Below are 15,026 nucleotides of genomic sequence, written 5' to 3'. Positions count from 1 at the left end.
TCGCTATAAAAACGTGATAAAAACGCGAACAAAACGCTTACATATGCCTCCTATTATTTACAGGGTATTCCGCATTTTTTGTGCAAATGTTGCATTTTTTTCCGCGAAAAAATCGCATCGCGGAAAAAAAAGCAACATGTTCATTAAAAATGCAGAATTGCGGGGATTCCGCACACCTAGGAGCCCATTGATCTGGTTACTTTCCGCATGTGGCTGTGCACACCATGCGGGAAGTAAGCAGATTATGTGCGGTTGGTACCCAGGGTGGAGGAGAGGAGACTCTCCTCCACGGACTGGGCACCATATAATTGGTAAAAAAAAAAGAATTTAAATAAAAATAGTGATATACTCACCCTCTGATGGCCCCCGAAGTGTTCCCGCCTCTCCGGTGCATGCTCTCTCTTCCGTTCCTATAGATGGTGTGGTTCAGGACCTGTGATGACGTCGCTGTCTTGTGATTGGTCGCGTGACCGCTCATGTGACTCACGCGACCAATCACAAGCCGCGACGTCATCAAAGGTCCTGAACCACACCAGCATCTATAGGAACGGACGCCGCTGAGGAGATTAGCTGTCTGCAGAGGGTGAGTATAACCATTTTTTTTATTTTTTTTATTATTTTTAAACATTCTATCTTTTACTATAGATGCTGCATAAGCAGCATCTATAGTAAAAAGTTGGTCACACTTGTCAAACAGTATGTTTGACAAGTGTGACCAACTTGTCAGTCAGTTTTCCAAGCGATGCTACAGATCGCTTGGAAAACTTTAGCATTCTGCAAGCTAATTACGCTTGCAGAATGCTAAAAAAAACGCGAAAAAAACGGAAAAAAAATGCAAAAAAAAATGCGGATTTCTTGCAGAAAATTTCCGGTTTTCTTCCGGAAATTTCTGCAAGAAATCCGGACGTGTGCACTTACCCTAACACACTCAAACTCAGCCCGACACCCTCATTACTGAGCCGATAAGTAAACACAAACACACAAACCTATGCACACATTGTCACCAGCCTATGTAGAAGCGTTAACAGAATGAACGTACATAGGCTGTAACCAGACAGCAACTGTTAATTTTAAAGAAAAAAAATGCATGGGCTCCCGCATAATTTTAATAACCAGCAGAGGGAAAGCTGAGGGGCAGATGTTTATAGCCTGGAAAGGGGATAATACCTATGCAACTTCCCAGGTTATTAACCCCTTTCTGCCAGCTGACGGAATAGTACGTCAGCTGGCAGAACCCCCGCTTTAAGGTGGGCTCCGGCGGAGAGCCCACCTTAAAGCCGCGACATGTCAGCTGTTTTGTACAGCTGACATGTGCGCGCAATGAGCGCGAGCGGAATCGCGATCCGCCCGCGCCCATTAACTAGTTAAATGCCGCTGTCAAACGCAGACAGCGGCATTTAACTACCGCATCCGGCCGGGCGGCCAGATATGAGCGCATCGCCGACCCCGTCACATGATCGGAGGTCGGCGATGCTTCTAAATGGTAACCATAGAGGTCCTTGAGACCTCTATGGTTACTGATCCTCGGCAGCTGTGAGCGCCCCCCTGTGGTCGGCGCTCACAGCACACCTGTAATTCTGCTGTGTAGCAGCGATCTTATGATCGCTGCTACATAGCAGAGCCGATCGGGTTGTGCCTGCTTCTAGCCTCCCATGGAGGCTATAGAAGCATGGCAAAAGTGAAAAAAAAAAGTAAAAAAAAATGTGAAAAAAATAAAAAAAATATAAAAGTTTAAATCACCCCCCTTTCGCCCCAATCAAAATAAATCAGTAAAAAAAAATCAAACCTACAAATATTTGGTATTGCCGTGTTCAGAATCGCCCGATCTATCAATAAAAAAAAGCATTAACCTAATCGCTAAATGGCGTAATGAGAAAAAAAATCGAAACGCCAGAATTACGTTTTTTTGGTCACCGCGATATTGCATTAAAATGCAATAACGGGCGATCGAAAGAACGTATCTGCACCAAAATGCTATCATTAAAAACGCCAGCTTGGCACGCAAAAAATAAGCCCTTACCCGACCCCAGATCACGAAAAATAAAGACGCTACGAGTATCGGAAAATGGTGCAATTTTTATTTTTTTTTTTTTGCAAAGTTTGGAATTTTTTTTCACCACTTAGGTGAAAAATAACCTAGTCATGTTAGGTGTCTATGAACTCGTAGTGACCTGGAGAATCATAATGGCAGGTCAGTTTTAGCATTTAGTGAACCTAGCAAAATAGCGAAGCAAAAAACAAGTGTGGGATTGCACTTTTTTTGCAATTTCACTGCACTTGGAATTTGTTTCCTGTTTTCTAGTACACGACATGGTAAAACCAATTATGTCGTTCAAAAGTACAACTCGTCCCGCAAAAAATAAGCCCTCACATGGCCAAATTGACGGAAAAATAAAAAAGTTATGGCTCTGGGAAGGAGGGGAGTGAAAAACGAAAATGAAAAAACGGAAAAAGCTCCGGGGGTGAAGGGGTTAATATCAGCTCACAGCTGTATACTTAGCCTTTACTGGCTATTAAAATGGTGGACCCCCCAAAAAGTGACGTGGGGTACTCCTACAATTATTAACCAGCTGCGGGCTGATATTAATAACCTAGGAAGGGGCCATGGATATTGCCCCCCAGGCTAAAAACATCTGCTCTCAGCTGCCCCAGAAAAAGTATATATGATGCGCCAAATCAAATCTGGCACTTAGCCTCGCTCTTCCCACTTGCCCTTTAGCGGTGGCAAGTGGGGTTCATATTTTGTCAGGTTGATGTCACCTTTGTATTGCCAGGTGACATCAAGCCCATGGCTTAGTAATGGAGAGGCGTATATAAAACACCTATCCATTACTAATCCTATAGTTGTATGGTAAATAAAGATACAGCCCACAGGTTAGTAATGGAGAGGCATCTATAAGACACTTATCCATTACTAAACCCAGAGTGATAGTATATAAAAACACAGACACCCAGAATAAAGTCCTTTATTTGAAATAATGACAGACTCCTTTAATAATCTTAATTAAACTATACTCACCGAACGCCTAATCCACTGTAGCTAACGTCTCCTAATAAACCACAATATTCCTTACCTGTCCGCAGAGAAGATAATCCATAATGTTCCACGATCATCCTGATCACTTTGAGAGCAGTCACATCAGTGATGTGACTGCTCTCAAAGACAGCCGGCAATACACTGACAGGAGATAATCGCAACCACAGTGTATAGTATTGAGCTGCCCTTAGAGAGTTCATTGGAGTTCATCAGCTGATCAGCTCTGGTGATCTCCCTTATGGCACCACTGCTGCGTGGGATGAACTCCGGTGAACTCTCACAGCAGCTCAGTGATACACTGCGGGAGCGATTACTTCCTGTCAGTGTATCGCCGGAGGTCAGGTAGAGCAGTTACATCTCCTGATGTGACTGTTCTACATGTGAGATCACCGTGGGACACTCGGATTAAGTGGACTACGGCAGTCGGGTGAGTATATGGTGGCTTATTATTTTTTATTATTTCTAGGAGACGAGGGCATCGGGTATTGGGCATTAAGGTGAATATAATGTTTTTTTATTTTTATGTGAATATGTATGTAATTTAACTTTTTTTTTTTAACTGTGAGCACAGGCGCCGGCAGATGATACTACTCTCCCATCAGCAGCACCTGCTGTCACTGTTATCAGTGACAGCAGACATAGCCCCATGGGAGCAGTCATTTCACCGGCCAATGACATGGGAAAATAAAGCATACACTGCGGGCTACAACAAAGTGGCCGCGATCTCCTCCCACAGCTGTGACCTGACAGCCCAGGAGGGCATGCCCAAGTCACAGTTAAGAGGCAGAAGGAGTGGCCTCAATGCTAGAGATGTAGTCAAAGTCCGACCGCTGGCTCTTATGCTCCTGGCTGCCGTACGTGAGGTGTGCAAGTGTCATGCCCAGACACTTACGCCCACACTAATGAAAATGGCAGCCCCCAGTGGCAAACATAAAACTCAATAATTAAAAAACTACTAAAGTAGTTAATTTAACTTTGTATTAAAAATAATTGCTTGCATGATCAATAATTATTAATCCAAAAATTAATCCATTACTTGCCAAATTAAAATTTTTACAAGTACGGATTTTTCAGAAAAGGGCATCCCAATATTCAATTAAAAATGACAATGACATGATTTCCTATTTTGAAAACATTCATTTTACAAACACAACACAAAAAATTTGACGACCTAATTATAAAAATTATAAAATCTTAGTTGCTAGAAGCTAAAGATTAGGTTTCCCAAAAAAAGGACATTGGTAGATAATGGGTTAAAATCACGGCACCTTCCCTTTAACGCTAAAATAACATGTTGTATCTTTTAATGAAAGGAAATAGCAAGAATTTCCAAATTGATGTCAGTACTGGACTACTTATGCGAGGCCCACTGGCTCTGGACAGAGAAACTAATTCCTCTCATGTTTTGATGGTGGAGGCATATAATAGCGATCAAGGGCCAATGAGAAGTTCTGTGAGGGTAAGAACAATAAGCTGATTAATACGGATATAATATGTTAAAGATTGGTTTTTCTGACGTATGGATATCACAGTTGAAAAGTAATACCAAATTCATTGGATTAGATTCCAATAATAGAAATACAATTTGTTAATTGTTGTATTTATTGCATAATGAAGGACAGATCCAGGGTCCCAGGAAACTATTCTAATAATTATATTTTTTTTTCTTCAGGTGATTGTTTATGTAGATGATGTTAATGACGAACTGCCTGTCTTCACAAAACAGCAATACAGTCGTTTGGATCTTCGAGAAACTGTGGGGATTGGAACTTCTGTTATTGTTGTTAGAGCTACTGATCGGGACACAGGTACTTAAGAGAAAATGTTAACATATTTCTTATTCTTATTATAGTAATTTAATTCCATTGTTTTGCTCTATCACACAACACCTTCCATGCTGGAGACGAATGGTCCTCATTGACTATAAAGTGATTGTTCAGATTTTCAGAATTGCGCCGAGCATTTGACCAGACAATATAGCACAATATGACGTGGTATTTTCTCGCGTCAATTTTCTGAGGTTTTTGCTATTTTAGCATTTTACTACAAATCTTTTATAGCTATAACTGATAAAAATATGAAGTCATGAAACCCACTACTGTAAATAAAAAAAATAATATTTTATTATTTAACATACACTCACTGGCCACTTTATTAGGTACACCTGTCCAACTTCTTGTTAACACTTAATTTCCAATCCGCCAATCACATGGCGGCAACTCAGTGCATTTAGGCATGTAGACATGGTCAAGACAATCTCCTGCAGTTCAAACCGAGCATCAGTATGGGGAAGAAAGGTGATTTGAGTGCCTTTGAACGTGGCATGGTTGTTGGTGCCAGAAGGGCTGGTCTGAGTATTTCAGAAACTGCTGATCTACTGGGATTTTCACGCACAACCATCTCTAGGGTTTACAGAGAATGGCCCGAAAAAGAAAAAAAATCCAGTGAGCGGCAGTTCTGTGGGCGGAAATGCCTTGTTGATGCCAGAGGTCAGAGGAGAATGGGCAGACTGGTTCGAGCTGATAGAAAGGCAACAGTGACTCAAATCGCCACCCGTTACAAAAAAGGTAGGCCTAAGAGCATCTCTGAACGCACAGTGCGTCAAACTTTGAGGCAGATGGGCTACAGCAGCAGAAGACCACACCGGGTACCACTCCTTTCAGCTAAGAACAGGAAACTGAGGCTACAATTTGCACAAGCTCATCGAAATTGGACAGTAGAAGATTGGAAAAACGTTGCTTGGTCTGATGAGTCTTGATTTCTGCTGCGACATTCGGATGGTAGGGTCAGAATTTGGCGTAAACAACATGAAAGCATGGATCCATCCTGCCTTGTATGGAGCATCTTTGGGATGTGCAGCTGACAAATCTGCGGCAACTGTGTGATGCCATCATGTCAATATGGACCAAAATCTCTGAGGAATGCTTCCAGCACCTTGTTGAATCTATGCCACGAAGAATTGAGGCAGTTCTGAAGGCAAAAGGGGTAAAACCCGTTACTAGCATGGTGTACCTAATAAAGTGGCCGGTGAGTGTATATAAAAAAAATAAAAACTAAAAAAAATAAGATCCATGGTGAAGACTCAAACAAGAGGGAGGAAAAGCAATGGATGGCTAGAACTGATAATCCCTGTAATGTTTAAAGTCATAATCAGTGAACATAGAATGTAGACAATATCATGATTGCAATAAATAAAGTACATGCGGAGAGCATCGGCAATTAATAAAACAGTATTTAAACATCCAGTCACCACAGTTAAAGTTACATTCCAATCATGGTTAGCCAAATTAATTGAAAGCCTTCACTATAGCATGATCTCTAAATATCAAAATAATGAGTTCATGAGTATGATATTGTATAAAAAAAAGAAGTGTTCACAAATAGGTAAAGTAGGTAAATTCCCTAATTTTTTCCAATCCTAATGCACGTTTCACTTAAACTTCCTCAGGGGCTTTCATATATAGTTATAAGGTTTTTTTTAAATTCTCTTCGGACTACAGCTACATGTTTAGAAACCATATAGTTTTGAAGTCTTGCTACTTTTTACTTGTACGAAGAAAGAAAGAACCCCTTTGCTAGGACATTATTTTTCTATTTGACAAGTTCTTTTCCAGGAACACTGTAACTCTTGTATCTGCTTTTGTAACCTTTACTCTTTTAGACAATAGGGAACACTGTAATTACTGAAAAAAATTGTGTGAAAAAGCTGTTTACATTAAGGTGATGTCCATTGCATCTGGAGTTCAAGCCCTGAGTAACCCCCCTAAACAATAGCAGTATAAAAACTGCTTAAAGCCCCTTCACACGTCCGTATAATACCGGTGCTGGAAAAAATGGTACCCGTGTCATGTGTTTCAGATCAGTGAGCCATCAGTGTGCCAACCAATTTTGTCTAGCAGGGCTTCAGAAAAATCAATTCCAAAGCTTTTCCTATACTTTGCAATGGATGACACACAGATGCCACCCGTGTGCTGTTCGTGTTTTACAAGGACCCATAGATTTGTATTGGCCCTTGTCATCCATGCTTCTGGTAAGAAACGGACAAGTCTCCGTGTAGTTTGTACGGACACACGGACATGTGTGCAGCACCATAGATTATAATGGGTACGTGTGGCATCAGTGAAAAAAACGGATGCCACACGTACTGCAAACATGGACATGTGAATTAGCCTAAGATAGGGAACTTACTTTCCATGAATTTCTCTGACTTTTTATTGTTTATCACAGACTCCTACTTTAGCATATTTTTTGGGGGGGCCCTTGGTTGTCTGCTTTTTTTCTTGCTTCGTGGATTCATCTTCAACATTATTTTTATATTATGTTTTAACCCCTTAGAGACCACCAATACGTCTTTTTTACTGACCTCACATAGCATCCCGCGACTGGTGAAAATGCAACAGCTGTCAACTCAACACTATGGCTGACACCTTGCTGTATCAGCCTTGATTGGTTTTGGCACCAACCATGGCTTTTTAGCCCGTTATATGCTGATATCAATAGTGACTATAACATGTAAATGCTTAACAGAGTATGGGGGCTCCCTATTTAACCCCAACGGCATCCTGAGATCATTGCGTGGTCCTGATGTTTCCCATGGCAATTCACGGCCAAATAACGGCTTTAGAGTCTTCCTGCTATAGCGACCTATTCAAACTTAGCAACATTTAGGTGGTAACAATCTCATTTTTCCTCCCTGTCATGTCACTTTTTATTTATTCCTGAAAATCACCTGAATGGTTAATAAACTACCTGACAGCAGTTTTGAATTCCTTTGAGAGGTGCTGTTTTTAAAATAGTCAGTTCAAAATCGAATAAGTCCCTAAAGTAAGTTTTTTTAAATTTCCTTGAAAAAAATGAAAAATTGCTGTTACAATTTTAAACCTTTTATCATCTTTAAAAAATAAAAGGATAATTTAAAAATAGTACTGATGTAAAGCAGACATGAGGTAAATGTCATTTAATGACTATTTTATGTGGTCTGACTGTCTGGATTAGAGGGATAATCATTCAAAGTTTGAAAATTGCACATTTTTAGAAATTTTTGACAAATTTCTGATATTTTTATTTAAAGAAAATTATAGAATAGCATAAATTTGCAATTAACATAAAGTACAATGTGTCACAAAAAAAACAGAAAATCTCAAAATCAATGCGATCTGTTGAAGCATTCTAGAGTTATTACCACATAAAGTGACACTGGTCAGATTTGAAAAATTTTGCCCAGCCACTAAGAGGTTAAGCTATATGAAATTTTAACAGAGATTGTATTTTTAGAATACTGAGCTATTGTTTGGTCTTGCTCATACTTTATCTATGTGTGTGACTTGTTACAATCTTCAAGTGACCATTTACTGCTTAGACTAATTGGTGTGTGAGGTAGAAGACCCTGTTACATATTTAGGAGCTGAGACCCGGGAGCTCCTAAATAAGTTACACCTCTAAATAATTACATCAAATATTCAAACCATAATTACATGTGAAGATATTGTCAGTAAATCATGTTTTTTGGTACTACACCTAAAAACCCTATATTTATTCCCTGCAGGTGATGGTGGACTAGTGGTGTACAACTTACTTTCAGGATCTGATGGAAAGTTTGAGATTGATGGCAGCACCGGCCTGCTGACCACTATCGATTACCTTGACTATGAGACTAAGACAAGCTACATTATGAATGTGTCGGCCACTGATCAAGCTCCGCCATACAACCGTGGTTTCTGCTCTATCTATGTTACTTTGATGAATGAACCTGATGAAGTTGTTCAGTTCTCTAGCAGCAAATACGAGGCAGTGATTGTAGAGAACATTGCCACCGGCACTGAAGTGATTCGTGTCCAGGCTCGATCGATTGATAACTTAAACCAGCTCACTTATCGATTTGACCAGAGCTCAAATGCACAAGCTTTGGCTCTTTTCAAAATTGATAAAATCACAGTAAGTAGATGTTCATTACCATGATTTGTCATTAGGGGCTTATAATAAAGAGAGCCTGGGAATTTTTACAGTATGTTATTGTGATGAGAATATACTAGACTTTGTAATGTTACTCCAGAAAGAAGATTATCAGGACATGCTTCTAACCACCTAGGTTTTGGTGCCTCCTGTCAAGAATTTGCTTCAGCTATAGGTCGATACAGTCTCCACTGCAATCTAAATTCCCACCTATTTGTATGCCATGATTTAGTCTTACATGTGACAGTGCAAAAAAAAGTGGGAGGAAGGATTCTTGTAAACTCAGTGACACATAATAGGGTCTTTGGCTATGATTACTATATTACAGTTCTCCCCAACAAAGATCTGTAAACCATAGGGTGCATAAAGTCAAAAGGTGCCAGTATGTATTCAGATTCCATCCTTCTCCCCAACCAAGGAGCCATACACTATTCTACTTTAATACTATACTAGAATCATCAGGATACCAACACCAAAAAAGTTGTTACTAGTAGGGACATGCTGCGGGGGGGGGGGGGAATGCATCACTCTGTAGGCTCAGTAAGCAGAACTATTCTGTGTGGTGGTTCTACATATAGTGCCAAAGTGTCTGGTGTGCCCTCAAGCCTTCTACAAAAGAGAGCGGTGGGATAATATTACTGTGCGGAAGAACCACCTGTGCAAGTAACCTGCCATTGCTGCTGACTCCTCATGAAAGTTTGCTGAGAAAGTGAAGCTCTTAGGCCGGGGTCACACTAGAGAGAAATACGGGCGTATGAGAGGCGCAAAACAACGCATTGCACTCGGACCAATGTTTCTCTGTGGGGCAGCTCCCATCAGCCGTATATTTCTCGGCTGTATTTTACGGGCTGAGAAAATCGCAGCATGCTGCGATTGTCAGTGTATTCCGAGAAAAATCCGCCAATGCAAGTCTATGGGGGAGAGAAAAATACAGATTACACACGGACCACACTTGTGACTAGAGATGAGCCACCTCCCTAGTGTTCGGGTTCGGTTTGTCGAACAGAGACATGTTCGATGAACTGTTCGTCGAACGTTCAACGAACACCATCGAACCCCATTGAAACCAATGGCAGGCAAACACACACATACAAACACATGGAAAACACATAGAAAACACCTTAAAAGGTGTCCAAAAGCAGACAAACTGCTCAGAAGACACAACAAACACATGGAAAAGTCACAACTACATATAGTCATGCGAAAAGAAAAGAGTTGAAGGAGTAAAAGGAGGAGGAGACACAGATATAGGCATGTCATGCCCTTCCAAAATCAAGAAAGGCTGGAGTAAAAATCTAAACTCACTCTACCAACACCCAGACGTCTTGCCAAAAAATTAAAAAAAGAAATATCTTTAAGTAGAATGGCGGCGGGTCCATTCAGAACACTTTCCTTAGAAGACGTAGTGGTACCCCTGTTGGGAGTTGTGCCAAAAAATGAACCCAATACATTCAGACTAATCCACCATTTGTCATATCCAAGGGGCAGGTCAGTAAACGACAACATCGACGCGGAACCAAGTACAGTACTATGTACTGTACCTCCTTTGACGAGGCAATCAGGCGGGTCAAGAAATTGGTAAGGGGCACCCTAATGACCAAAACAGACATTGAGGGGGCATTCCGGTTACTACCTGTGCCTCCGAATAGTGTCCTCCCATTGGGCTGCTTCTGTGAAGGAGCATACTACATAGATCGCTGTTTGCCCATGGGGTGCTCCATATCCTGCTCACTATTTGAGGCGTTTAGTTGCTTCCTCGAATGTGTCGTCATAGACGTTTGTAAGGCGGCACATATTATCCATTACCTCAACGACTTCTTATGCCTGGGCCCAAAAGATTCGCCACAGTGTGCAAACACGTGGTAGTTCACCTGTGAGAAGGATAGAGCTGGAGGGAGAGTGGACACCCCAGAGCCAAGGGGTTAGATTGCGAAAGAAAGAAGGCAGTGTAGCTTGCTTCATGGGTGGAGTACTGTTATGATCCCAGTGGCTTAGGATCACAAATCTAACCAGCTAAGTCAGAGACAATAGGACGAGCTCTGGGGATGTGGTAACTGGACTGACCGCAAAGCTGATCCTAACCAAACACACTATAGGCAGCCGTGGAACGTTTCCTGAAATCCTAGACGTCTCTTCACGGCCTGAGAAACTGACTACCCCTAGAGATAAAGTAAGACCTCACTTGCCTCAGAGAAATAACCCCAAAGAAATAGAACAGCCCCCCACAAATAATAACGGTGAGTTAAGAGGAAAAGACAAACGCAGAGATGAAACAGGTTAAGCAAATGAGGCCCGCTAACACTAGATAGCAGAAAATAGCAAGGGATCTGTGCGGTCAGTAAAGAACCCTATACAAAAATATCCACGCAGAGAATGCGAGAACCCCCACACCAACTAACGATGTGGGGGGGGGGCAACTCAGCACCCCAGAGCTACCAGCAAGCAGAGAAATCACATATTAGCAAGCTGGACAAAACTCATAATATTCTAGGAACATATTGAACACAGATGAGCAAGAATAAGCAAACAGAACTTAGCTTCTCTTGAAGAGACTGGTAACGGATGTAGACAGGAGCAAACAGAATAGCACTGAATACAACGACAGCAGGCATAGACTGAGATTCCAAGTGAGCTTAAATAGAAAACCAGCCCACAGATAACGAGACAGCTGATGCCAGTCACAAACCTGCAGAAAGACAGCACTCACACAGTACCACTTGTGACCACAAGAGGGAGCCCAGAAATAGAGTTCACAACAGAGTACTCTGCTGAGTAGCAGAAATTGCTACTAGGCCCAAAAGGATTTCCTGGGCCAGATGCCATTAAAAATAGTACTTAGGTAAACAGGCGGTGGGTGGCTGGGCTACTCTGCTGACTAGCAGACACTGAAGCTTTGGAGCAGACGTCTGAATCCCAGGCCATAGTATGAGTAAACAACTCTGCAGACGACCCCACCCACCTGGAATTGATGATGGCAACGTCATGTAAAACTCAGCAAGGGGACTAAATAAAAGAGTCTCCATTTTTTCAAAAAATTCGGCCACAGACACCACTTAAGTGGCATCAATTTCACCAGAGTTTTTTAAAACGGTTGGTGAGGTGATTTTCAAAAATCATCAAGCTTTCAGTCTCCCCAAGATGACACAGGGGTAGAAAAGTCCTTGCGGATCCAGGATTTGTTCATCTTGATGAATGTTAGTCTGACTACATTGTCACTGGACAGCCGCGTGCACTTATCTGTCAGCACACCACCAGCAGCACTGAACACTCGTTCAGAGAGAACACTGGCTGTGGGGCACGACAAGATCTCCAAGGCATGAGTGGCGAGCTCAGGCCATTTTTCAAGATTGGAAGCCCAAAATGAGCAAGGGTCCAGTTCCACAGTCATGGCATCGATGTTAACTTGAAGATACTCTTGTACCATCCTCTCTAGGCATTGGCTGTGCATCAGACTTCTTGTCTCCTATGGCCTTGCAAAGGATGGTCTAAAAAAATCTTGAAACGATTGGAAAAAATTGCTGTTACCACCAGATACAATGTTACTGTTACGGTTAGAGTGATGACTCGATAGTCCCACAGTTGGCACCGTGCACCACTGGTGTTTTGTGGAAAAGCAGATGTTAGATTCTGTAACAGTCTCTGCTGATACTCCTGCATTCGTGAATCCCTTTCTATGGCAGGAATTATTTTGCCAAATTTGCTTTTGTACCGGGGATCTAAGAGTGTGGCAACCCAGTAGTCAGCATTATTTCGGATTCTGACAATCCGAGGGTCATGTCGCAGGTAGTGCAGCAAGAAGGCACTCATGTGTCTTGCGAATCCAGGAGGACCAAGTCCTTGTTGTCTTGGCGGTGGCGAGGTGAGAATCATGCTTCCTTTGTCTGCCCTCTCCCCCCAACGTCGCACAACAGAAATTTGATCAAGGTCTCCCTCATCTGATGAGTCTTCCATGCCCAGCGCCAGTTCGTCCTCCACTTCTTGCTCACCTCCTGCACCTTCCTCAACAGTTAGGCTGCTACCATGCGCCCTCGGTAATCCCTCTCCCCCAGCCTTTAAAGCCAGCCGCCTTGGTGCTGCCAACCTTCTTTACCTTGGAGATATGATCCCTTCCACATACAACACCTCCTGTTCCTCCTCCTCCTCTTGTTCCACCACCTGACTCCAAACACTGTGTAAGGTATGCTCCAGCATGTAAATCACCGGAATGTTCATGCTGATAATGGCATCGTCAGCACTAAACATCTTTGTTGCTATTTCAAAACTGTGCAGAAGGGTGCATAGGTCCCTGATCTGAGACCACTCCTGCAGCGTCATTTGCCCCACCTCTTGAGCTCATTGGCCAAGGCTATACGTATTGCACCAGGGCTCGTCGGACACTGCAGACACTGCTTCTACGCCCTAAACTATTAACTGGATTAGATGCAATGAAAATAGAGATACACAGGCGGTATAGTTTGTTTCACAGGCGGGCTACTCTGCTGACGTGCAGACACTGCTCCTAGGCCCAAAACTATTAACTGGGTTAGATGCAGTAAAAATTGAGATACACAGGCGGTGTAGCTAGCTTCACAGGCGGGCTATTCTGCTGACATGCAGACACTGCTACTAAGCCCAAAACCCCAAAACGATTTACTGGGTTAGATGCAGTAAAAATTGAGATACACAGGCGGTGTAGCTAGCTTCACAGGCGGGCTACTCAGATGACTATCAGACAATGCTACTAGCCCAAAAGTATTGGCTGAGCTAGATTACACCAAATGCTGTGACTAACAATTGCACAGCACTGGCTCAGACCAGCCTGGCAAACAGTGCTATGAACTGCTGTAACCTACCCTGAAAAGGGCTGATATTACAACTAGTCCCAACTCCTCTCGACTCCCTAAACCTATCTCTCTGACAATTTGCTCCAAAAAACACTCTTAGTCTGTATAGCGCCCACAGCAGCAGCGGTGCCGTCTAACACTAAGCTGCAGCAGTGAGGAAATGGTGGCGACAAGGCAAATGGCTGGTTCTTATAGGGCAAGGACATTTGACATACACAGCCAATGACACATGCCCTTGCTTGTGTGCATCACATGCACATTGCTGTGTGTGTGTGCACTGCTGATAGGCTGAGAGACTGCAGCGCCCCTCTGTAAATGCGGGAAAGAAAAAAAAATGGAGATCGGCATTATTTCAGCACAGATATATCCCCCGCCCCCCCCGCCAACTATACACTGAAACAGTTTATTAACAATGATAAACAGTTTTAATGTGCAAATCAAGCTAGGCTTTTGGTGAACGAACAGTTATCGAACAGAAACTCGAACAGCCGAATTTTAAGCAAATTGTTCGGGTTCGTCGAACGACTCGAACACCGCCCAAAACAGCTCGAATTTGAAATTGGCGAACAGTTCGACTCGAACACCGCTCATCTCTACTTGTGACTTGCGAGAAATACGCACCGGTGTTCTAGAGAAAAATCCGTAATTCAGTGCGGTGTACAGTAAATTTACACTGACAGGTTAGAATAGAATAGATAAAATAAATGTACACATAGCATAGGTGTATATACAGTACAGACCAAAAGTTTGGACACACCTCATTTAAAGATTTTTCTGTATTTTCATGACTATGAAAATTGTACATTCACACTGAAGGCATCAAAACTATACATTAACACATGTGGAATTACATACTTAACAAAAAAGTGAGAAACAACTGAAATTATGTCTTATATTCTAGGTTCTTCAAAGTAGCCACCTTTTGCTTTGATGACTGCTTTGCACACTCTTGGCATTCTCTTGATGAACTTCAAGAGGTAGTCACCGGGAATGGTTTTCACTTCACAGGTGTGCCCTGTCAGATTTAATAAGTGGGATTTTTTGCCTTATAAAAGGGGTTGGGACCATCAGTTGTGTTCTGCAGAAGTCTGGTGGATACACAGCTGATAGTCCTACTAAATAGACTGTTAGAATTTGTATTATGGCAAGAAAAAAGCAGCTAAGTAAAGAAAAGCGAGTGGCCATCATTACTTTAAGAAATTAAGGTCAGTCAG

The 15,026-nt window shown here is 42.2% G+C and overlaps 1 protein-coding gene across 1 annotated transcript in view; it reads left to right on the top strand.

Moving 5' to 3' along the window:
- The window catches only part of CDH23 (cadherin related 23), a 1,745,895-nt gene that overhangs the window by 1,386,934 nt on the left and 343,935 nt on the right, over window positions 1-15,026 (top strand). Inside the window, exons 29-31 of the mRNA XM_077259280.1 lie at window positions 4,351-4,496; window positions 4,710-4,845; window positions 8,583-8,971. Of these exons, the coding sequence (XP_077115395.1) occupies window positions 4,351-4,496; window positions 4,710-4,845; window positions 8,583-8,971 (671 nt within the window). The remainder of the gene's footprint in view (window positions 1-4,350; window positions 4,497-4,709; window positions 4,846-8,582; window positions 8,972-15,026) is intronic.

The sequence above is a fragment of the Ranitomeya variabilis genome, chromosome 4 (assembly GCF_051348905.1).
Source record: "Ranitomeya variabilis isolate aRanVar5 chromosome 4, aRanVar5.hap1, whole genome shotgun sequence".
NCBI lineage: Eukaryota > Metazoa > Chordata > Amphibia > Anura > Dendrobatidae > Ranitomeya > Ranitomeya variabilis.
This window is presented reverse-complemented; position numbering and strand designations above follow the sequence as displayed.